The sequence below is a fragment of the Columba livia genome, chromosome 26 (assembly GCF_036013475.1).
Source record: "Columba livia isolate bColLiv1 breed racing homer chromosome 26, bColLiv1.pat.W.v2, whole genome shotgun sequence".
NCBI lineage: Eukaryota > Metazoa > Chordata > Aves > Columbiformes > Columbidae > Columba > Columba livia.
Window position 1 is genome coordinate 923644 of NC_088627.1, and position 25865 is coordinate 949508.

At 47.2% G+C, this 25865-nt stretch overlaps 1 protein-coding gene and 1 non-coding gene across 12 annotated transcripts in view; both read right to left on the bottom strand.

Annotated features, from left to right (window-relative positions):
• The window catches only part of PUM1 (pumilio RNA binding family member 1), a 55372-nt gene that overhangs the window by 20609 nt on the left and 8898 nt on the right, over positions 1–25865 (bottom strand). For 4 of the 11 annotated variants that reach the window (XM_065041361.1, XM_065041358.1, XM_065041367.1 and 1 more), the window contains 7 exons: positions 20023–20091; positions 14423–14531; positions 11886–12064; positions 9770–9936; positions 8596–8866; positions 5721–5814; positions 4437–4553 (listed from right to left, as the gene is read on the bottom strand). In XM_065041361.1, coding sequence (XP_064897433.1) covers positions 4437–4553; positions 5721–5814; positions 8596–8866; positions 9770–9936; positions 11886–12064; positions 14423–14531; positions 20023–20091 — 1006 coding nt within the window. The remainder of the gene's footprint in view (positions 1–4436; positions 4554–5720; positions 5815–8595; positions 8867–9769; positions 9937–11885; positions 12065–14422; positions 14532–20022; positions 20092–25865) is intronic. The other 7 variants (XM_065041369.1, XM_065041360.1, XM_065041368.1 and 4 more) reach the window with 4 other exon arrangements.
• On the bottom strand, positions 1088–1168 carry LOC135576451 (small nucleolar RNA SNORD103/SNORD85). Its single transcript, XR_010468198.1, has one exon. It is a non-coding gene; the product is annotated as a small nucleolar RNA SNORD103/SNORD85 (small nucleolar RNA).

Sequence of the window (25865 nt, forward strand, 5' to 3'; positions counted from 1 at the left end):
TTCTAACCTAGTAATCTTATATTGCTGTTAGTTAGGTCTTACGGTAAGATACTGCAAGGAGAACAAGTGTAACACACGCACAAAATACAACTATTTGCCCAAAGAGACTTAAAAACTATTGTCCCAAAAATGAGGGATGACGGTAAAAAGAGAGAGGCAAAAAGCCACCGCGTAGCGTAAGGCTGGCTGTGCAAAGGGGGAAAGCCAGGACGTGTGTGTCTCAAACGAGCTGCTCCGCAATGCAAGAGCAACAGACTGGATCTCAGCGACAGTGCTGCAGAGACTCGGCTACACCTCAACACGTTCATCTCATATTCAACATCTAATATTAAATTCATATTTCAGAAGTGTCAGAGTTACTCTCCTTTTGGTTTTAATCATGCTGCTTTCCCCAGTTCAGGCCTTTGGGGGGTCAGTGACACGCGGACCCAGCAGATGTTGTTACACAACAGCCTGTTTCTAACACCAGGCACTTCAACACGTGCTCAACAGTCGGATTTGTCCCTCGCACTAAAGCTCAGCCACAAAATCCCCCCTTGCTGGATTTACTGTCTCTCGTCAGAAGGTGACTCGTCTGCTCGCTCAGGGTTCTGTCTCGGAGCCGCGGCCACACGTCTCTTACCCCCCGGGATTCCTGGGCAGGGGTAGCTAAATTAAAACAAAAAAAGCTACAGAAAACGAATCGGCCCCACAATGGTAGTAGTGCCCATCTTGACCTAAGTAATTACAGACATAGAGCTAATTGGTGGATTATAACCTGTATACATTCATGCAGACAAGATGCCAGCTGCAGATCCTGCACTCCAGGAAAATAGCTGCAACTGCTCCGCTTCATGCAAATAACTAGTCTGTGTTTGCCCTCAGGCTATCGGGAAATTGCTGCAACACCATTTATCTGGGCAAAATCTGGGCATCTCTCTGGCTTATTTTAATCTCAGTTCTAATTATCAAACAAGCGTAGTCTAGATGAGGTTTTTTCCTAGTTAGAGGTTGCTCATCAGATCTGCCACAGCCTCAGGTGTTTAACAGAAGAAGAGGCACAAAGTCTTTGAAGTTTGCAGGCAGCTGGGCTTAAAAGAGCTGCGAGTCTGGCTCAGCTCATCTGAGCGCGAGGGGCTCATTACCGAACAGTGTTCTCAGTGAGGGCAAGTGTGTCATCATCGCCAGGCTCGGAGAAACAGGCACAGTGCCTCCTCACTTCAGCAGAGATTGCGCCTGCTTTTACACTTATTAAAGATACACATATATAAGAAAATAAAAGCCATTCTAGGGCCTTTGAAATCAAATATTCCCACTACTACGTCTCGCACGCTGGCCACAGACACCCACAAATATTCCTTTCAAGCAACATTAGCAAAACCACCTGTAAGTGTGTTCATAACCCACTGTTGTGCCTTGGTGCCGTCCACAGCCGAACCGCTGTCTGCAGAACAGCCCCCTCGCCCAGGACCGGCGCTGAGCCACCACCAGCTCCAACAGCCGCAAGACCCTCGCGGCAGAAAATGCAAATGCATCTGCAAATAGCGACTTTATCGATCACCAGCAACTTGTGAGCCGATCGCTTCTCAATTCCCCACTGCAGGTATCCAAATGGTGCCTTTGTAGGGCGGGGTGTGAGAAAGGGCTGAGCTCACCGGCCAGCCCGTGCCAACCCAACCGGCCAGCGCCGGGGCGGATCCCGAAAAGCAGAGGCAGCCGTGCAGGACCCCGCGGCCAGAACAGCTAAAAACCCCAAAAACGGAGCAGCACTGTGCAGACAAAACCAACCCAACCCCACCTGCAGCCCAGGAGCACCGCGTGCTTCTCTCCTCTACGCAGATTATTCCAGCACCCACTTCTCTGCAAAGAGCAGAAAGTTTTCTACCTGTAACAAACCACCTGAGGGAACCGACATTTCCCAACACGTCTCACCAAAGGCGAGATTTCCTCTCTTTTGAGTGACATCTGTCTCCAATGATAAAGGCAATTTCCCATCACTTTTTAAAGACAGGAGCATCCTCCCCACACGCTTTAAACTCACAATTGGTTTTTCTTCTTGAGCCTGGGAAGGCCCTCCCTCTGCATTCAGATTTGTTCTGTAAAACGCTACTATTGTTGGGAAGCAGAGACTATTATCACAGGGCTGACAGTCTCACAATCACGTAAAAGCTGCCGTAACAGCAGAATGTTAATTGACAGAATTATCTCTGCCATCAAACACACGTTTCCCCTCCGCTTTAGGAGTAACTGTGAGCAATAAACCACCAACGACTCTAAACTTAGTTTTTCCATCTCAAACTTTTCCAATCCTCCCGATTTAACGCTCTCGTACGCATCGGGGAGGTCTTCTGACTTCATACATCACTCTACATGTTTAAATTGCCCACGACCTTTCAGTCATTACAGAGAAAACTCCTCCAGAACTGCTGCGTCCAGCGAGAACTGCTGCCGTTCCTCCACCGAACATCAACAGCAGCGAGGTTTGTTATGGGCCGTTTCCAGCTGTCAGGGTCCGCAGCCCCGTGAGACGGGCGAAGTCACTCGTGTTTCCCAGTGCTGTAACACCGCGTGCATTGCGGCACATTATACATCCTTTTCTTTTGCTTTCCAGAGTCATAAAGATTAAAAATCATTCAAGTAGAGATCCTGATGCCAAGTTTTGGGATGCTTTAGGTATCCCGGGGGATGTTATTCCCCAGTTCCAATTTATACGGCCTCAATCAGACATCAGGCAGCTGCAATGCTGCTGAGAAAAAGGGGAAAAATAGAGCAGTTGTTGCCGACACACTCGCTGTTTGCAAGAGCTCTGGAGGCAGTTACGTGTGGGCTTTCCATGGAATCAAGACGCTGACCCCCGCTCCGCTGAACTGCGGCGCGTTCCTGAAGAACGAGCTCCGGCTTCAGGAGCGCGGAGGTGACGCAGAAAGGTCACGCGGAATCCTCTTTTTCTGGTATTCGCTCCCAAAGCGCCTCTTCTGAGTCCAGCTGCACCCGCTATGGCTCTGGCACCTCTTCCCCGCTAAGTCCTGCTGCAGCTTCCTCCTTGTATCTGTCACCAGAGTTGGGGTCATTCATTCACTGCCACACATTCATCATCACGTGAGAGTTTATCGACCCCTGGACTATTAGAAATATCCTTGTACTCCGGCTCTTGGCTTTCTGCCATTTAATCACAGCATCATCTGTTTGCCAACACCACGTTGTTACCTAATCTCGCACTGTTATTATGCAATCAGCGTGCAAAATTCACAACAGCCAAAAAGTCCAAAGCTCATATTCCAATTACAATCTTGATGCTTTACATCCTTCTGTATGATCCACTAAAAACGCCATCTGACTGCGTAACAGTTGCTGAAATCTCATCCAGAGCTTGACCTGATACTGGTCTCAAAGCTCAACGGCGAAGCAGCGGTTATGTAAGAACCGCTAAACACGCCAAAAAACTCACGTACCAAACGCCAGCGCCGCCTGGCAGAACGTGATACCCACGTCCAACCAACCTGCGACGGGTGTGATTTGGTACAAGTGATGTGCTGTGAGGATGCGAGTTGTAAGCAGAGGGTGGCGACAGCTTGCAGACTCCACTAAAAACCGAAAAACTACTCTGAACCAAGCAGGTTTTGTTGAAAATGTGGAAGATTCCGCTTCCCGGTGGCTCACAGAAAGCAAACTGTGGCTCTAAAGGTGTTCTCCTGAAAGGGCATTCGTCCTTTGTCCTCAACACTTAGGCAAGAACTTTATGGCACACGCAGCAAAAGTTCAAGGTATAATGTGTTTGCATGCTGCCGGATAAGCTGTTCTACCGAGCTGTCATCTCGAGATACAACAATTTTGGTTGTGACAGTTGGCGAGAATTTGGAAACTGATACGTGAACGTTTGGGAGAAAGATCTCGCATGAAGACAAGAGCCACCATCTTCACTCGCCATCTGGAAACTGCATGTTCATACATAAGCTTCACAGCAGATACGGGATGTTTTTATCTAGAAACCTAAAAAGCGTTAATTCTCAAGAAAATCTTGCAAAAAAGCAAAGGAATCATTTGCAGGATGCGCTGCAGTAAATTAAGCTGAGCAGCAGCGAGATACAACTTTCCTGGCGGGAAAACACGTCCTCCACCTTTCCAGCATTTAGTGGGTGTCTTTTCCAAGGTATCTCCCACTACCACCAGTTCCCAGAAATCCCCAAACGTGCAGCAGCGTCCATGTCTGCAAGTGCTGCGTTATCTGCTCTGGTTGTTTATCCCCAACAGAGATGGAGCCCGTAGCGAGCGTGACACCAGGAGCATCACATTTAATCTACAGAAAATAGGGTTTCCAAGACAAATTGTTTCACCTCGCTGACATACCATTACCTCTCCACAGAAATGACCGTATACTAATATTTAATTTTCACGATCACAGACTCGAAGAGCAGTTTGGGTACAGAAGAGGGCCAGGACAAGGGGAATCATCTCACCTAACGTGGCGGCTGCTGCGAGTCCGGCGGCGTAGGGGTCGGTTCCCGGCGGAGCGGCGCTGATGATGTACGGGTTGGGGACAAAGGCAGCAGGGGCTAAACCTGCTGAAAACACACCTGTCAGTAAAAACAAACTGCACTAGGAATCCAGCCCTGCTGGCTGGCCAACGCAAAAGCTCAGCTCGCTTCAGTATTTGCAAGCTTTTTACAGGTGGTTTTCTATAGCGAGGGAGCAAACACTGTGATTCCCAGAGTTTTAACAGAACAATATACAGAGAATACCATTTACATTAAAGAAGCTCAATTCCAAGGATGCGATGCCCCATAAGGAAAGCTGAAGTGGAAAATAATATAATACCCACACTTGCTCATGTATCTTTGCAGTGCAGATACACCCTTACTGTTCAGACGACTATTAACACCGCTAGATATTATCTAATTGCTTGTTGTTACTCCAGATTTTCTATAGCAAGTTGACTGAGAACTGATCTACCCTATTTCCGAGTTCTGTGCCCACTCCGCCATGCCAGGACCTCAGTGAACCGGTTTGGAAGGATCTCGGGAGCGCACAGGCACTATCGCTGCCGTGTGAGCAGTTTAATCATTAGAGAAATTACCGGGGGGCGGGCAAGGGGCACGGAGGGGCGCGAAGCTGAGGGGGAGGAAGTTCAAAAGCTAAATGATTTTAATTCAGGTCTAGCCCTGAACTCCAACAAGCACAGGAGGGCGCTGCACAGAGCCGGGAGTGTCCCAGAGCGTCTGTATCACGCTTTCAGGTAGGAAGAAATGGCACTTCAAACTGCTTATTGTGCTAAAAACGCTTAACCCTGAGAGAGTCTGACTTGAACCATGCACGAGTCGCCCTTCTAGTCCTCCTGCTTTTCCCAGCACAGGATTAAGCGCTTCATTCCCAGGTAATCTCTGCTGGTTTAATGACATGAATCATGTGTTTGCATAAATCACATCTTCAGCTTCAAGTCAGACCCCAGGCAGCTGAACCACAAGAGGCACACTCAGGTGTATATCGAGTTGTGCTTTTCCCCTCGGTTCCCTGTGCTGTTTACTCCAATTCGCACCTCGTTCAAAGGACTTCAATACCCTCCTGCTTGCATGCCAAATACCAGCTGCAAAAACATATTTGGGATTCTTTAAAACCTACCAAATCCTCCCCACCCCCCCGCCCCAACCCCGTATTTTCCCCGATGTATTCTGAGCATTAACAGAAGTGCAGTAAAATGTAAAGCATTAAATAAACAGAATAAAAGAAGAATAAAGAAGCCTTACCTATGTGCGGCTGGTGGGCCGCGGCCAAGGCGTATTGCTGCTGCTGCGCCGCCGTCAGCTGCTGCACCGCCAGGGCGTTCGGTCTCTGGAACAGCTGGAGGGACAAAACACAAACACGGCCCGTTACTCTCGCACTAAAAGCATCCTCTGGGTTCCCTTTAAAGCAATTCCTTTGCACCGGGTTTATTTTCACAAATACAGACGCTTTGCTGTAAAGGGAAACGTTTCAAAAGGAACAGAAAAAATAAAACAAGCCCCTTTGAAATCAATTGCGTGTGATAATCCATCTGCAAAAGAAAAGTGTGTATTTCCTGAAGTGCAGCTAAACCACAGCGAGGGGTTTCTCTGCCATTCAATGACTCGATGATCTTGAGGGTCTCTTCCAACCTACCGGATTCTGATTCCACACCCATGTTCTCCCCAGCCCCGACCGCAGCCTGGGCAGCGCCAGCAGCTGCCACCACATCATTTGGGTTTCTTGTAGGTCATCCAGGTCCTTACTGCAAACTTACTTCCCCAGTTCCCAACACCTCCACCCAAACGAAACGTTCCCTGCATCGACCCATTAGCAAAGCATCGCTCAGCTCTGATTAAAATACCCCAGGATCCGCAAGCTGGGCGGCCACGCAAACCGCCCGGGAGGAGCGTTCATCCCTCTGACGGCCACGAGGGCTCATCGCTGAGGCGGAACAACCTCACAAACCGCTGCGATAAACGTCTTCTCTCTCCTCTCACTTGGAAAAAAAATACACCTAAATGCTCCACAATTTTCACTCCTATTATCTCTGCCTTTCTTTCAGACAAGTGAGCTACTCCAATAATGATTCTGCCCAGATTTTTGGCATCATTGAGAAAATAAGGAGGTTTTTATAGACAAAAACTGGAGTTGGTTCTCAGGAGAGCAGGACAAGCAACTGCGTTTGTGAAGAAACGCCGAGTGTGGTCTGGACGATCGGGCAGGGAGGTGACTGCGAACCGGCTGAAGGGAAGAAGCCAGAGAGTCGTGGTCAATGGCGCAGAGTCCAGTTGAGGCCTGGATCCAGTGCAGTGCACATGCGATGACTTCCACACCTCCCAAATGCAGCTCAATGATCCATTTTTGTATCAGAAGCACTAGCAAAAAACACAGAGCTACTCGAAGTATTGACATTGCACCTGCTGCTGCCGCGTTTACAACACGGGGGGAGCTCATGGAGGGAATTCCACGAAACCAGCACATCCCAGTCTCAGTCATTCCCTCACAGAAACACTGAGATTAGATTTCCGTAAACCAGTTTCTTCTGCCACAGAAACATCTGACGTCTCTAATCAGATTACATGTGGTTAAGACGTTCCCTTCTTAATATTGCTTTTAGCTTTACTTGCTTGTAATCCCTTCCAACTACATGATGCTTCCCAAGGGACCAGGAAAGACCCTTTTACAGAGGGGATCCTCCCGCATTTCCCTCTGCCAGCCCAACGGGAAGGACCACAAAGCCAAAAGGCAGATTTCCTTCCTGGGGGCAGCTGGGACCCCCGCGCCCCCCACAATCCCGCTTCCCAGAGACAAGGGAGAGATTTAAATCCTGCTTTTTAAAGGTGGGAAGAAACAAATAAAAGCCACTCGACACTGTAAACGAGCCTTCATTTAAACAGAAAACACTGACAAAATGCAAATTACAGGCTTCACATTCCTAGTTGTTTTCCCATGGCTAACGGTTCTTTAAAAAGCGGTTCTCCTATTTAGCTCTAACGTGTTTTTAAAAAATATACAAGTTCCATTGTTTGAAAGTCACTCTTGGGAATGCCAGGCCCTGCGCCAGAGCAAGAGACTTGACACCAGCTTCTTTTTGCTTCTTTCTGAGCTCCAGAGCAGCTATACAGCTTAATCACTAAAGACGTTTCCATCATTCACCTCCCAAACATGCTGTATCATAAACCAACCGATCAAGCTGTAACACAGATATTTACATTGCTTTTAAGACCACGATATCTCTCTGAAGTTGGGTCTTTAGCACAAACCTGGCAACGGTCTCTCCTCAATGCCCAGCGCCAACGAGCTATTTGTTAAAAAGATCAGATGTTTCAGGAAAGCCAGGGCTCGTTATATACTCTCACAATCAGCTACAACAAAGGATTTTATTCTTCTTTGAGGGATATCACACTTGGAAAAGGAAAGCAATAAAAGTTTACAATCGTTACCCAAACTAGCAGGAACAGGAGTGGATTACGAGTCGATCGTTGGATTTAGGCCCAGCATTCACGAGGAGCCAACAGCAAAGCCAGGACTCGCGTTTCTTGGCCGGGATGAGAAGCTCGGGCCGCTCGCGTGGGAGAAAAGGTCAAACAGACCCGCCGGGCTGAGATAAAGTTCTGTAGCGCTGGACTCTGACCTCGGGTTTTAAACCAGGCCCAAGTCCGAGAGAGTCAGTTTAAATTCGTTATTCCTTCAGTGCTGCACGGATCCCAAGGCCGGGGCTGAACCGGCATCTGGCCCTTAAGTCACTTTAAATGCTCAAGGGTGGGTCACGGGGGGTGTTTTGTTGTTGTTGGTTTGGGTTTTTGTTGGTTGGTTTTGGTTGGGTGGTTTTGGTTTGTGTTTCTTGTTTGGTTGGTTTTGTTTGGGCTTTTTTGTTTAGCAGTTTTTACTAATTTAAACCTCTTTCTCCAATGCAAACTTAAGCTAAAAATGAATAACACACAGAAAAACGCTGTGGATAACTCCTGTTTACTACAGGTCCTCAAGGCTGCTCCACAGACGGCTCAGAGATGACAAAGCCATCCCAAGTCTTCCTCCATCCCTCTCCAAACCTCCCTCCGTCCTTCTCCCCACCAGAAGAACCAGCACTAACCCAGGATGACCCTCTCGGGACAGGGCAGGACAAGGACACGTTACCTGCTGCTGGGAGCTGTAATCGAAGAGCCCCACGGTCGCCGCGGCCGAGTCCACGGGTACTTGGGTGCCAGAATAATCAAACTGCAGCGGCTCCATCCCCACGTGCTCCATGGGATCCAGAGGGACGCTCTGGGACTCCATGTTGGAGAAATCCTCCACCGGTTTGGCACCATTAGTGCTCGCCAGCTGGGCCAAACCCTCCGATCCGTTCTGGTTTGGCCCCAGCAGATCGACTTCGCTAGCGGAGTTCTGGCAGTTACCGGGTGTACGGCTATGGAAAGAAGATACTCGTCACTAAGGGTGTCCATTGAACGCCACGTCACACAGAGTCAACAGACACTAGAGCTCACCAGAACTGTTCAGAGATGATGTGATAAATGGGGGGAAAAATGGCCTGAAATAGCTCCCTAAATGAATTCTACAGAACAATTTCTATTAAAAAAACAAACCACCACCACCCACAAGACCCCAGCCCCACCTCAAAGACCCGCTACAGTGTAAGGGTAAAAATAATCCAGTTTCTTTTTTCTCCTCACTTGCGAGAGTCAGTCAGAAGAAGCCGGGATTTCAGAAATGCCACAGTTATTTTTTCATCGAGCTCTCTGGTAATTATTAACCATGTGACGCTCTGGCACGGTGTCTCGCTCGCAGCCTCGCAGACGTAGCTGCTATGGTTTCCTAACTGCCGACCAGCAGCACTGGACTGGGGCGGGAAGCGGCTCGTGTGGACGCAGAGCCCGCACAACGCGCCTCCCGCACACCGGGCTTGCTCTGAGCTTCCCCACGTGTCGACACGAGGCCAGCGAGAAATACCAACGCATCGATTCCATCAACAGCACAACTGCACAAGGTTTCACCTCTGGGGAGCTACAAGGAACACGTCCAAAGCCCCAACTGTAATTCAGACCAGTATACAGGCAGAGCCAACATCTCCAGTAGGTGGTTCCATAAGAATCCCACCCTGAGTCTTTACAAAAGGTGTGAAAATCAAACCAGACTCCGATATGCACAGACTAGAGCGATCGGCTGTTACCCCCCACCCTCTCTCACCACATCCCTGTGTACATCGTAACGTCCTTATCGAACTGTTTCAATGACTCAAAGGCTTTTGGAAAAACCTTTCAAAAACTATTAAGTGCAACCCTGGTTAATTATTCACTAGCGGTGCACGTACCTGAAGTCTTTGACATCTGCGTCGATCCCATTCTGCACAGGCAAACCATTTGTTTTATCCATCACATCCCCCTCCTCCTTCAGATCTCCTAATTTATCGCCATCAAACGTGCCCTTATTTTTCTTATCCCCTTTGTCATTCTCATCATTCTCTGCATCTCTTGGCCCCTGGGCAAAAGAGACGTGATTTTAATAAGCTTAGATTTCAGATCCATTTTACTTTTATTCTGAGATGGTAACAAATCAAAGAAATAAGTCACAATAAAGTGAGTCACTTGCAAACATCAATTCTTACAAATAGAAATATAAAAAAGCAAAATAATCAATCCTAATTGAAAAAGTAACAGAATTAGTTCTCACTCTTCCAAGATGGGTTTTATCTGTCTTGTATTTAGTAATTCGGGATCTGCTTCCATAGGCTCTAAAAACCCCATCCCAAAATAATTTTAAAGACTATTTATCCAAGTCATCTTTCTAGATGGGATGTGGGCAGTTCAAAATTAACCTTTAAATACACCAGTGTGCACTGAAGGGCTATAAACGGAACGAGCCCCCCGGAAGTCCCCGTCCTGCGGCCCAAGAGGCAGCAAGGGCTGGACAAGCGCAGGTACCTGAGCAGAGCAGGACCACATCCCCTGGGGCATTACTGTGACCTGCGCAGCGGATTCCAAGGCACAGCTCCCTCAGGAGCACTCCAGTCAATCACTAGCTCGATCATTCATTTCTATCATGCTAAAACACATTTTTTGAGGAGAAACGAACAAAAGAAATTATTAAAAAAGAGATGATTTCTGTTCTGTTGAGCGTTTTAGGAGCAGCATTATGAGTGCAGCATTTCTGCCCTTAATGCCTGCATTTTGTTTCACTTGGGAAAAGAATAAAGGGTGATTATGCCAGGGGCAGAGTTTTGAACAACAAAAGGGAGAGGAAAAACAACATAATTTATGATAAAAAACAGCAAGGGGCATATAAACATATTTATCAGAGCCAGCTTTGGTGCTGTCACAAAGCCATTCAGACCCCATCTTCCACTTCATTTGAGGGAAAAGCACTCGGTACATAGCAAGGCATTTGAATCCTGTATCAACTAAATCATTTTTCCATTCTCTCTAATTGGAGAGGGGATTTTCCCCCTCCCCCCCCCATATTTAGGAAAAGAAAGACTGTTTTAAAAGCAATCTTCTGATGCTTCTGTGTTTCTTCAATTTAAAGAGCAGACTTGGAAATGCCAATCACAAATATGGATTTGGAGCCCAATTCTCACTCACACGCTGTGTGTTATTCACCAGGGAGACCCTCTGTCTCAGAACAGGCCCCCGAGGATGGTGCTGCAGGAGACACCTCTAACCCCAACCTGGGTGATAAACTGGCTCCTTCCACTGATTGTTCATGTCTCAAAAATCATCTTGCTCAGGGTTCAACGAGGTTATCAGGTGCCCACTAATGAGGGACCAAAATAAGGATGAATGAAGCCAACCCACAGATAAGCACAGCAGCCCAACAGTAACAAACCTACTCGGCTTTTATGCGTTCCAACAATTCCTGATCCGGCACTGGGCCGACGAGGTAGAGCTGAGACGTGGCCAATTTCTCCTACAGGGATGGGCCTTGATTATGCCTCTTGCATCCTTAAGTCGGAGGCAGCAGCACCTCTGCACCCCTCCCCACCCACAGAGCACAGGACTAGTTCCATCTCTCCATGGGCAATGATACACCCCGAAAGCGTTCCCCAGCCCCGGTGGCTGTTCTAGCTACGTTACATCTCTAGCGTCGTTACATGGAGCTTTTTGTTCTCAGCCAGCAACAAAGCAGCCGCACGCTCATTCAAAAACCACAGGATATTTGCATACTTTTCCCAACAACAAGCTTAGATGAGGTGTTACTGCTGCTGAAGAACCTGGGAACGCCAGCAACCTTCACGTCCATCTCCCACACCACGTCCCTCGAGTCAAGAACAAGTTATTCTGCTAGCTGACCCGTTTTACAACAGATAGCTGAACTAAGAGCAAATAAAAGAAACATCTGCCTTTAGGAATGGATTAACGAAGGACAAACCAAGCAGCAAATGGAGAAAAGAACACGATGGGAACTCAAATGTTAGAATCAGGCAGACTTACAAATCCTCCTTTCCTTAGGCAGGAGTCTCCCGGAGACGAGCTCAACACGTACTCCACCATGCTAACGCCAAGTCCGCCACTCTCTGAGCGGGGGGACAGCACCGAGTTGACTTCACTATTCACATGAAAGCCCTGACCAGGTCTTCTCTGAACCATAATGGGCTGGGAAACAGAGTGATCTGGAACAAAAACATGGGTCATTCTTATCAGTAGATCCAACTATTCAAAGAAGGCAAGTCATTACATACTTTCTAGGGTCTTAATTGTACTAAGTGCCAACTTTTGGACTCTGATGACATCCGGCAGAAAAAGCAGAATGGCTTTCTCACTTTTTAAAATATCATCACCTGCAAGCCCACAAGCAATAGCTACACTTAAAGCCTAAAATCACAGAATTCCAGAAATGTGTAGTCTAAGTAAAGGTTGCAATTAAAAAAACAAAGCTCTACTTTTCAGTTTTAGTAAAACTCTCACATTAGTACAGTGAAAATATATCAGTCTTGGTTTGTCCTTTGAAACATTCTACTGTTAAACCAGCCCCCATTCGCTTTCTTGGCCATGTGAACTGGCATATCCGTGTCACGCCCAGAGTTTCTCTCAGCTGCTACGTCCTCAAGAAAAAGTTTATGAGAACTTCATTTCTCCTTCTTCTCTCGCCCCCAGCCCTTTCTCACCCCTGCAGCGTGAGGGCCTGCGATCCGACCACACCAGACCCAGGTGTCTCCAAGTCCTTCCGAGCTCCGCACACATTGCTGGCTGGGTAGAGGGGACCCTGCGTCCCCAAGGAGCGAAGGGACAAATTTCTCTGCTCCTGGCAATAGTCAGTGAGTCAGAAATACCAGGCACACATCCAGCAGCTGCCAGGGGATGGTGGAAGGGACATGCAATGATATTGGTACTGTAGCTGCCTTATAAGCTGGCGGGAGAAGTAATTCTGTTGTTGCTTCTGGCTACGCTTTCCTGCCTTCTCCCCCGAGACTGCACGAGCCTCTCTATGGCCACAAAGTGAAGTGGACTGGGGAGATTTTTCCAGGATAAAGTTAACAAAGAGCTGACAAAAGGCAGTTGTAACCCAGACCGACTCCCAGCAGCGGGTCTCACTGCACCGCTCCACATCTACCGGCACCAGCAGGATGGGAGAGAAGGGCGGGCAGCACCAGCCAGGGCTGCTCCTTCCAGCGGTTCTGGCTTTAAACCAGCAACTTCAATGTGCAGCAGTGGAGAAGCAAAGCCGTATGGGGGGCCTGCAGCGCACAGAGTGGACACAAAGGAAAACAGGTGGAGCGCAGGGCATCTTACAGAAAACCAGACTTGTTCCACGGGCCACAGAACAAGTCTGGCCAGGGACACCTCCAAGTTGTGCTCCCTGTTCCAGGGCAGAGACCTTGAGCAACTACTCAGCCCACGGCCATTCTCTTCATCTGAGCTGAGCAAAAGGGAAACTCTGACATCCCTGACTCACAGACACTGTTTTGGGCCGTGGTTGGGGAATAGAGGCTCCTAAGGTGCAGAGGACTGACTGAAAATAAACAAAGCAGATGAGATGAAGGGCGCTGACTCACGGAGATGGGGCGGTGTAGGAGGCTCCTGGCCCCATGTCTACCCACCCCACAGACACAGCAAAGCAGAAATTCTCCACAGCTCTTGCTGTGCTGGGTCTGGCTCAGCCCTTAAACCCTCCCTCAAGTTCAGCTGGTACTAATAAAGGTGCTGGTGAGGACAGCCGGGATGCAGATCCACGGGATGCAGCTGCTTCCCAAAACCTGCCCGGCACCCAGCCAGGCTGCGACATTCAGCGCAATTCTGAGCAGCTTTATCCCCTCTTCACAGCCAGTCTGAAATTTAAATAATAAAAAATGCCCTTGCAACTATCCCAAAGCCTTTGCTCTCCTAAGGGATGTTTTCAGCAGGAAACCCAGCCGACAGAGCAGTTGCTCTAAATCCCGTCTCCCCTGGAGCTGTAGCTCTGCGCAGTCATTTGGAAACTGCACGAGATGCTCAGCGGTGTTTAAGGAGCATATTTGTTACATATAGAAAGCAGAGAAAATGAAAAGTAAAAGGTTAGCATTTCAAATTCAGCACATGCACGCCACTTTTTGCCATTTAGCTAAAACCAACCTGAACACCCTCCGCTTCGCTCCAGAGTAATGGATCGTCTCTGACCCAAGACCAAAATTCTTGGCAGATACATTTCAACACTACTAATTTAAACCAACACTTTCTTGTGTTTTTTTCAATGGAATGTTGCTGGGTTTTGGTTGGTTGGTTTAGTAGTTAAAAAGTTCTGGGGCTGTTTGTGTTGGTTCAAGTAATCCAACCCAGGGCAGAAAATACAGCAGGAAGTTTAAATCAAGATCTCAATGGCATCTAAAATCTTAAGCAGATAAACACACGGGTACACACGTTCACATTAGATCATGTTCTTGTAACTATGGACATCTTTTAACTCTATCACAAAACAATGCAGGTTTTTCTAATAGTTTTCTATTACATTTCTGTATTCAACCCCAACTAAATCAAGTAAATAGTTGAGCTACCTGATGTTCCCCAAGCACTGTCTCTCCACTGATCTCCCAGAAATATCCCTTTTGGTCCATCTTTGCTGGAATCATCAGATTCCCAAAACTTTTTACCCGGCAACAGCTGCTGCAATTAAAACAAAACAAAAAACACAACAAAAAACAAAGCATGATTAAAATAAGTATAAAATGCAAACATAAACCATAAGCGTCTCCCTTCTAAACATGAATCAATCATTAAACACAAACTGATACGTGCTTTATAATCAAAATATTTATGTTCTCCTAGGGTGAAAGCCATACAGCAACTGAGATAACGATTCAGTCTCAGCAATCCTCTGCCATTCTTCAAGGCTTTATGAACCCACACACGTAAGCACACACACACATTGACATTCTCCAGCCTCCTGGTGGGAGCGCAACTTGGAAGAAGAATATCAGCAGAAAAGAGCCTGTTCTGACCACAACGTTATCGTGACCTGAGCGGCGAGGAAGGCTCTGAACGTCCCCAGCACAGATTCCCGCCTTCGGACCCCAAGGCTGTGATGCTGGCGGGGCCAGAACAGCCCCAGAGGTGCCGGGAGCTCCCACCTGGCGCTACCGAACGACTGCTGAGGACGCTCCATGCTACCGAGGTTATTTGTGAACACTAACACGAGCGAAGGGTTCTGGGCCACCACACCTGCCACGCGCGTGTTGCTCCTATCAATGCAAAGAAAGAGGTTATGGGCTGAGACCCTGGCAGAAAGTCATCTTTGGCTTGAACGAATCCAAACAAGATTGTCCTGTAGATCATGAGGTGGCAGAAAGAACGGCGAGCCCTGTTCAGCAGAAGTATTTTGAAAATAGCAGCTTCACCGAGGAAACACCTGCCGTGTGGCACCTACATATGGCGAGGGAAATTTCCAGCCCTGCTTAAGTGCCTTACGTGTCAAGCCTACAATCTCCAAATTAAATCTTCAGGCTGAATGAGATGTATGCGATTGAGACGGGAAGCAACAGCACATTCAGAGCAAATTAACCAAATAAACGAGCCCTGCCTGCTCAACTTGGAATAAAACTAAAGGAACTGGAAGATTAGCAAGTACTTGCATCTGTTTGAAATTACCATAGAACAAACAAGAATCATCAGATTAGTGGCTGTCTCTATACATCACAAGTGTTGATAACTCTGCACTCCATCAGCAGACGTGCAAATTCAAGGGTACAGCAAAAGAGTGTCTGTGACATCTCTCCTTCCATTCCATGCAGTCAAATATTCAGCCAAAACTTGGACCTCAAGTATCAGAAGTTTTTCAGTACGGGAACACCAAGCTTTGGTTTTCCTCAGCATTTTAATGCAAGCACTAAGCCACCTCTGGCTTTTTATTGTCTTCTTCCTACCAAGAGGACAAGACTCAACTTGTTCTTTTAACTCTCAAACCACCGAGTAGAAAACAGTGTTTCCCTGGCTGCTCCTTCTCCACAACCAAGAGAAGAAACACCGTGAGATACGGGCACACCACTCACTTCTTAGAGACGTGCTGGTGACTTATGGCATCGTGACCATAGCGCAGGGCTGCTCGTGATCCTCCGCTGAGCGACAAAAGCGGGAGAGCTTGCACCACGCTCCCCTTTGATGTGATCCGAAAATAACTCCAGACAACTGCAGGGACGAGCGACTCCCATCAGCAAAGCTCATCTCCAAACACAGCCTAACCTGCTCCTCCATCTGCTCCGCGGGGTGACGACAGGGAGGCGAACGCCAAGTCAGTGTGTTTATAGACATAAACAACGTTTATAGACACAAACACACATCAGGTGTGCTACAATTTCTTTAAGCTTCTATCATCCCCATATTTCTTAAAATGCAGCTTTTTCAGTCCTGTTGCTGCCACGCCATAAAAATAATTACTTTCCTCCTTATTCCATCTCAAGGAATTTTGAAGGAGAAAGCAATACGGACTGATTAAACAAGATTTTACCTGCAGCTAAACACTTCTTTGCCAACACCTCACAGCGCAGGACACCAGGTGTCGCGCAGTCACAGAATCCCAGAATGTCAGGGACTGGAAGGGACCTCAGAAGCTCATCCAGTGCAATCCCTTGTTCCGCCAAGCGCTGCTCCAACCTAAGCGGGAGGCTGAGCGCGCAGTATCATCCCTCCTGAATCATGCAACAGGCCGTCAACGTGATTAATTTTTCCTCAGGGAAAGTTGTCAGTTGCAATGAAAAAAAAACAACCTAAAATTATTTTAAGCAAATATCACCCAGTTCTTCAGGTTGGAAATTTTAGAACATGCAGCAGTTTAGAACTAGACTAGCTGACCTGTTCCCCAGTTTTTATTAAAATTGACCCTATATAATATGAAAATAATCCTTCTAAGCCCTCTTACAGAGGACTTACAGAGTGAGGCCAATATTCAATTTAGCAGAGCGGGGAAGAGGGGAGGGGACGACTTACACATCAACAGGAGCAATTCTACAATCCGCAAGTACGGAGCTCGTGCATCCAGATCCCACTGAGATGGGATTACGAATTAGACAAATTAAGTAAACTGATGCCCTTCAGACAAGGAAAATATGAAGATAAAAGCCGCCATCTGTGCAGCTGGAGAACTCAGTTGATCTGCAGCAACAGGTAGGAGAAGGCAGAGCACGTATTTACAAGTCACATTTGGGCAGCACTGCGGGTTTGCAAACACTAAGATGTTATCTACCCTAAAAAGTGTTGCCATCTAAAAACCAAACAAGATAGGGAGGCTGAGCACACATGGAGCAAGCCGAGCTTAAGTGCCACGGGCAGCCGTACAGCTGCTGCAAGAACAGCTTTGCTCTGCCCTAACAAAGAACACAGAGCTCTCTGCCGGCTCAGGGCGTTAAACCGGCTCCTAGGAGGGTCTGATAGCACAAAAAACGGGGCGATATCACATTACTGGGAATACAGTGGGGAAAGCTGAGCAGTAAGCTGCCCCTCGGCAGCCGCCAGCATGGGCACAACAGCCCCCAGTGCGTCTTGCTCAGCTCCTGCCGGGCACCGGTGCTCGCAGACCTTGCCCGGAGCCGTCCTGACGTGCCAGTGAAGCTGCTGTGGCACCATCAGGCTGCACACACGGGGCTTCAAGTCTCCCCTTTCTAGAGCTGCTAGTGCTGGAAAAGAAATACAATAAAAAACACACACTCTCAACACTCTGAACAGAAACATTATTCCAAACTGTCAATACTCCCCAGCCCAGCTGCCAATGAATCATAAGTTTATGAGAACATCATTAGCAGGGAGTCACGTGAAGGGCTTTAGCATCCTTTTTTTCTTTTGTTTTGCTTGGATTTTGCTTTGAGGTTTTTTAAGCAGACGCCCCGGCCCAGCGTCACAACAACCCTGCTTACAGCGAAGCGCCGGTCGCTGGAGGGCAGGGGCTGCTCCGGGACCCAAGCGGGACGTCGAGGGGACGCACGGACAGCGGAACCGCGGATCACGCCAGCGTTTGATGCTCAAGAGCTCTGCCACAACCAACCAGGGGGGCTGTAGCAATTCTACTGTTTGGCCAAAGTGGATAATTGACATTTCTGCAGGTAAGGCTTGGAAGACACAAGATGAAGAAATACAAGTTGAATTTGCTCTTTTCCTCATTTACTTCAGACTTTTCTTTCCTTAGCACGTTGATTTTTCTCCATGAGTTTCCTTCACGTTCCAGGAGCAGCAGAGGAAACCGCCAGCGCCTCGCTAGGGCAGCTCACGCTGCACAGAATCAAAGCTGGACTTGAAGAACACGGTCCTGAAAGCCAATACACACCCCACAGGGATCTCAGTTTACACAGCGCCTTACACGGGCCAGCTGGATCTATTCTGAGATACCCTGGGGAAACACAGAGAAAATTCAATGGCTAAAGAAAGGAAAGTGTGAGATTGAGGGAGAAAAACCCCCAAGAAAAAAAAAGAAATTGTGTCTAAACTTCAAGAGAAGGGTGAAATGTCACCTTTCCTAGAAAAACACACACATTCCAGTATGTGGAAAGCCCGGTGACGAGAGGATCCGAGCGCCAAAACTTTCTGCATCACAGTTACAAGAAGGTGGAAAGAAAGGAGTGAGTCACTGGAAGGGAAACCTCACAGCCCCCAAAGCCCAAACCCAAATTCACTTCTCTCAAGAAACGGATGAATAAGCTAGGAGTTGGTAAAAATCAGCCTATTTAGGAATGGCTTCAGGCATTTGAGCTGACACGACGTTACGTACAAACAAGTGCTGTCTGACTCTTACTGGGCTTCCAAAGAGCCTGTGCGCTCTGTATCTGAACACGAGCGTCTTGCCCAAGCGAGGCGTTAAAAAATAATATTCAGAGAACATTGACACCCCCGTCATTCCGCCGGCATGCTTCATATTGACACGCATCAGCTGGTTCTCAGCAGCTTTAGATGGATTTTTAATGTCATGTTTTCTCCTTTGCAAATCAGTTTTATCTACTCTTAGTCAATAGTCCCAATGTGGGCTAATACACCCTAGAGAAAAAGAGACTTTTCCTATCGAGTACTGCCAAATTAAACTACAACTCAGTGTTATGATCTTTCAGAGAAGGAAGGAAAGGAGATGAGAGAAGCTGAGCTGCAAGCACCATCGATTCCCCAGGATGTTTCACCTCGGGGTGAACCCCACTATGCAATAGCGCTGCTTTGCTCTTTTCTCCAAAACAATATTTTTGGGGGTTCCAGGGTTGTTTTTTAAACCTGGCTCATGAACTAGGTCACAGAGATAGGATGGTCTAAACGGGGAGAAAATAAACCAGTCTGAACTTGACAGACGAGAATGCAGAGAAGAAGGCTGTCCAAAACAAGACCTACATATCAAGCTGTCCTGCTGCTCATTAATATCCTCCTACAGGACACGATTTTCTCGTCTTTGTTCTTCCACAAGTGTCTGAAGGGAATGACTATAAAGGAAAAGGGAACAAGTCAAGGAAAAGAAGCATTTACAGGCAACTTTGAGGAACCTGACACAGCCAACTACAGCAACTCGCTATTCTTTCAAGACACCCTAAAAACAAGCAAGATCTCCTTTTCAAAGAAACCCAACGGCCATCTCCCCCAAATCTGCACCGTGGGACTAAAACAACTCACTGGGTTTCTGTGGAGTTGGAACTGAAGGGCCCGTTATCTGGCGCCCCCTGCTCAGCGCTCTGACCTGTCCGGAGCACTTGGTGCCTTCAACCCTGAAACACAGCCCTGCGCTTCGTGACAAGAATCAAAAGGTGGCCAGGAGTGGAAACAGAGCAGCAGACAATGCCAGACAACTAAACCCACAACGTTCTGGGGTCTGAGATCACTGGATCCCAAAATAAACACGCTACAAGTATTCTAACACTTGTCACAAGACATATTTCTAACTGTTCTTTTGCAAGCACCATTTTCCTGTTTGATGATACAACAGGTGGAGGGCTTAGCTGTTCCTCCTACTAAGATGTATTCCAGCCTGACAGGTTTTCATGTTGTTAAAGCACAAACACACACACACACACACACACAAGCTTCACAGTCACAATGGAGACCTCTCAAGTTCAGAATCATTCCAGCACCCTCAATAAACTGTTACTTCTTTTCCTCCTCCCCCAAAATACTCGCTTTTTTCTCCAGGCCTTTCGCTTACCTCTCCCATGGCCCGTCCTTCCAGAGCAAGCGCTTGAAAATCATGATTCAGTTCATCCATGGAACGCACCTATTTATACATGGGTAAGAAAAACTTATGAGGAAATGCTTGGATTTTTTATCATGATAATCACAGTTTACAGCATTTTTTCTGATACAGACTGAGCGCTACACTCCATATTACAGCACGTAGCAAGGGCATTGATCTCCAAACGATGACTTACCTTTAAGACTCCCAGAAGCTACAACAATTAGAGTCTTGCATTTATACACGCACAAAAATGGCAAAACTAGCAATTACTTTGAAGACACACAAAGTCTAACACAGCCAACTTTACTAGGTGTATTGCAGAGAACAATATTGCACAGCAAGTTGCACGATTTCAGGTGAGAGAGTCAGTGCGTAGGCAAGAGAATCGGCATTATTTCCGTTCAGGTGAAAATCAAGTAAAGACTCTTGTACAATACTCAAGTTACATACAAGCAACGCCTTAAGATCAATTAGATTCAATTAAAACAGGAAAAAAACAGCAAGCTGAAACTGTTAGCTAAGTAACTCAGATATGTTGAGCATGCAAGAAAACACTACATCTAATTTTCACTCTGAAATCCGACGCAGGCAAGTCCCTAAGATACAGCCATGGAGCACATGGGCAGAAACAAAGAAAAAACACCCGACTGTGGACCTGAGGACAAAGCACAGAAGTTGAACCACGTGCCAGGATTCAGAAGGTATTGCCTCCTCCGACAGCTTATTACAGCAGCCGCAAACACATCAGCAGTACTACACACCTACTCCAGGTTTACACAACCCTGCAGCCCAACAGATCTGATGCACCTTTTTGCTAGAGCAGGGGCAATAGTTTATAGAACACCTATTTATGAGTAATCCACATGCTCTATTCACTGCGTCCCGTACAGGCACCTTGCAGGACATGCGCTGAGCAGGTGATCTGGGTGCAGCCTCCTCTGGGTCAAGGGAAGGAACCCAGGAACACTTGGTGGTGATTTATAGGAGAAAATAAACCAACAAAAACCAACCACCACACACCCCGAAGTGGGCTGAGATGCTCCTGCACCAGCCCGCCTGCGAGCGGCACCATCGCCAGGTACACCGCGCTCACCCCGACCCTGACTTCCAATACCCCTGCCTCTACTTCCAGCAGAACCAAGTCAAGACTTGGCTGTGATGACACTTGATTAGTATTTTAAGACAAGCTTAGTAAAATATTGTTAAATTATCTAATATATATTCATGTAATTCACCAATCCTCAACGGCCAGTCACTTGGAATCACAGTTTAAAAATAAGATAACCTCTTATTACTGCATGTCAGTTCAAAGTTATTTTCAGTTACGCCTCAGTCTTGCCACCTTCTGCAGCGACACTTATCGCCTCAGCCAGGAGCAGAGTGAAAACAGGACTCCACCTTCCAGAAACCACAGCACAGACTTTCCTGCACCGTCACCTCCACCAGCACCTGCCAGCTGAGACATCTCGGCTGCCTCCTGCGCAACACGGGTCAGACCATGTTCTTCCATGGAGCCTTTCAGGCTGAACTCATGAAAAGTGCTGCAGCCCCCAGACGTGCTGAGCCACAGAGACTGAACAGCAGCAAATTACTACTTCAATGAGACATGTGAGGAACGGAGAAACTCTCCAAAGAGGTTCAGGAGGTGGCGTTTGTTACTCTCGCTGCTAAAGCAATGTGCCAGCACACCACAGCCGCGACGGCACCGACCCAGGAAAAGCAGAGGCTGCTTACTGCATGTCCCCCCACTTCGCCAAAGCAAATCAACCCCCAAAGGCGGATCTGTGCTATGGGAACCTCGAATCAATCATTGTATCTATCTGTTTGTAATACAGGCCAGTTTATTATTCAATTGACAAAGACCATACCCAAAAGGTGCTCTTCTCATTTCCCCACTTGTATAATACTAAATCACAACACCTCTTCACCTCATTTTCTTACAAGTGTGCACAAATATCACAGGGCTCCTCCATTTCCTTTGAAAGAAGAACAAATGGCTTTTGAAACAGCAGAGCATAAAGCCAAAGTCACGACCTCCTACACCTTAGCATTCCAAAAGGCAGGTAACACTCTGGAATGGTCATTAAATGATACAGTCTACAACTTTCTTGGGGTCTATTCCTGTCAACTATCACTGACCCATAACAGACATGCAGAGCAGAGTCACGATGGTGGCAACACTAGAAACAAGGAGGTCCACAGAGAAAGAACTTCTTCACAGATGAGCGCTAACGTCAATGAGATGTGATTACCATAAAATCTGGTTCACCACCGAGCCAGAGTTTTGAAAGAAATCCAGAAGACAACGCCAAGATAAATGGGCTGCTGGAGGAAGCGATGCCCTGACGTCTGGCTCCGACGTGACAACCTGGTTCCTGGGAGGAAGAGGTGATGTCGAGCAACACGGGGAAGCGCAGGCAGGCCGGTCAGCTGGAGTCTGAGCCGCACACCAGTGATCCAACCAGACCCGACTCCTGCTCCCAGGCAGCGCCGCTTCAGACTCTCCCAGCAAAGCAAACGTGGAGTGCACAACCCTGCGTGGCAGCGACAGACCTCCCAGTCCTCCCGTGGAGAACGCTCCTCCCTTCTGACAACGCACAAACCAGCAAGGCGCTGTCTGAAGCCTGCTTAACAAAACTGAGGCTCCGCACATCAGCACCACTGCTACTGAACGGGAGCTAACAAAACAACTTCACTGCACAAAACATTCCTCCCCTTCACATCAGATGCTGCCTATGCACTCAGGAATTACGTAAATCCCACCAAAATTAATGAGAATTTCATTCAAGAAAAGTAATTTCCATGCACGCTAATATATGAATGTATGTCAGTGTAACACACTCCAGTTTACAGCCACTCACTGACTCAGAAATAATTTCCTGCCTTCGCAGAAAGTGGATTTGTCCAGCGCACCAAGAAACTGGAGGAAACCCCAGCGGGCTGCTTCGCTTCGCCGGGGCCAAGGTCGGTTCAGCCTCTCCAAAGCCCTCTTAACCAATTTTCACCTTTGCTCTGAAAAACGTGCGATAAAGCGAGAGCCAGCTGTATTACTCATTACGCAGTCACTCTAGGTCAACCCTCCAAATCTTATTTTCAGTCTCCTGAATAAAAATTCTTGGCCGCACACAGACTGAGGCTACAGAGGCCTTTCCAAGTTTCAATCGTGGATCCCCACCGCCTGTTTTAGACACACATGGAACGCTTTCTGCTCTCACCCACTGCCCATCGCAACACAAACCCATCTCTCTTTAGGTCAAGCGCTCACTCTCCAAACTCAACCCCCATGCAGCACCAGAGTTTCTTGGTAACTCCACAAAGGTATTCACTGTGGGTTTTCCAAGCTCTCGAGCAGCACGCAGCTCGTTTATGTCAGGCAGTCACCTCACACACAACAGTTACACTCTTTTTAATATAAACAAGATTAGAGGGCCTCGCCACTGCAGAACTCAACGGCAGCAACGCGGGAGCAAACGCTTTCCTGGTCCCAAAGTCACACAGGTGTCAGTCCTTGTCTGTATCTGGGAGGCTCCTGAATTTATATAGCTATACCAGAAATAAAGCAATGATGCGCTCTGCTCCTGCTCACCTACCACACCACTAACCCAGGTGAGACACTATTCCTGCCTCTGAGCCCCCCGAAACACACTCTGTCACAGATACAGCCAGTATTCACAGGTTTTGGAAGGGCTTACAGAAGAGCAAAGGAGACTCAAGCGATCATCCGAGCATCACCAAGGGTCTATATCACCCATGAGAGAGGGAACAGCTCACGGAGAGGAGGATCATCCCAAAAGAGGGGCAGATGCCCCAGTGCTAAAAAGCCGCAACGCAGCCAAGGATGAGCAGGGAAACCTGCACAAGCACCAGTGTGCCCCCAGTAAGGACCAGTAAAGATGAGAACCTGCCAGGACACACAGGGCTGCTGGGACTCAAAACTCCGGTTAATTTTAACCCAGCAAACAACAAGGCCCAGGGGGCGAACTGGCACTTGTCAAAAGGAATTGTGCTGTCAGTTAAATTAGCAGAGCCAGGGCCCTCAACTGTCCTTACAATTACCAAACAGGGATTTGAAGGACCTGACAAATTAACAGGAGAGCAACATATATTTACCTTGCGGATTTTCAGTATCATCTTTTTTTATTCTAGAATAATCCAAAGGTTTTTTCCTAAACTGATAGCTACCGAAGTAGCTGAACAGTAATTTTAAGTAAATATTACTGTAAATAATCAGTGCTAATACTGCACCTTATATTAAGCAAATACAGTTGCTAATATGACCTTTACATATAAATTCAAAGTGTAATAATGCACCACATTTCATGGTCTGCAGGTATCTCCAGGGATTGTACACTAGTCTTATATATTAAGGAATCCTCGTTTATGTAGAACTGATATTCACCCAGGCGGACACACAGCAAAACTATCACAGGCTAAATTTCACTCTTAATCACAAAGGATTTTTTCTTTCAAGTGATGTTTCCCAGTAAGAAAAAGAACAAGTGGAATTAAACCACGGAAAATACAGAAAGCCAATCATACAGGTGAAAAAACAAGCAAACAACCTAGAAAATCCTTTGGACAAAAAGCAGCTGAGAAATATTCCAGCCGATGATGTAAAAATCCTGTCTCTGGAAGTGCACCCTGAGCCTGAGGGTTTGTGAGTTTTATTTTTCGAGGTTGGACAGCATTAAACAGATTAAATATATGCATTTACTAGCAGTAACAGTGACTGAAGAGGGTTTAAACTATCTGCTTCTATTAAGCCAATTATGTTAAATGGGGTAACCAAAGCAAACTAGAATGCTGCTTCTCAGCCTCCAGTTTGCACAGGGACATTGCAGTGGGATTACTGCTCAAAAAAAAAAAGGGGCAATGTTACTATGAGAACAGAATGCCAGGATGTGAGGGGTTGAAGGGCCCTGGAAAGCTCATCCAGTGCAATCCCCCATGGAGCAGGAACACCCAGATGAGGTTACACAGGAAGGTGTCCAGGCGGGTTGGAATGTCTGCACAGAAGGAGACTCCACAACCCCCTGGGCAGCCTGGGCCAGTGTTCTGTCACCCTTACTGAGAAGAAGTTTCATCTCAAATTTAAGTGGAACCTCTTGTGTTCCCGTTTGAACCCATTGCCCCTTGTCCTATCACTGGTTGTCACCAGAAGAGCCTGGCTCCATCCTCCTGACACTCCCCCTTTAGATATCTGTAAACATGAATGAGTCCCCCCTCAGTCTCCTCTTGTCCAGCTCCAGAGCCCCAGCTCCCTCAGCTGGGATTGAGGCAGGAAAGAACAAGAAACATTAAAAACATTCAGGCTGCTCCTGAATGGCTGCTCCTCCATCCTTAGAATGGAGGGGGAGAAAACCAGCAGGTGGAACAGCCTAAATACTTTGTAGGACTCAATTTATATACTCACAAGTTGTTAAAGTTTTTTAAATTAACCAAAGGTTTACAAATTCCAGATGGAAACAAGTACCGCCTACTCAGCTGCGGGAGACTGATGGTGTTTGTCTTGTTCGAACAGCTCATATAGCACTTTATTTAAAACATATCTACCCTGAGTGCACACATACACAAATATATATATATATATATATATATAGGATCTAGGAGAAAGAAAAAGACTATTTACCAGCCGACAATAAGCAAAGCACCGCACACCGTCAACAACAGGCCTGCCACTACCATCTAGATCCAGGGTTAAAATATGTCGTTCCATCAACTGATTACTGCACTATTTTTAGTCCTCTCCTATAACAATAGCTGGTAAAGAAAGAATGTGAAGTCACAAGTATTAGACAGGATTAGGTGGTTTA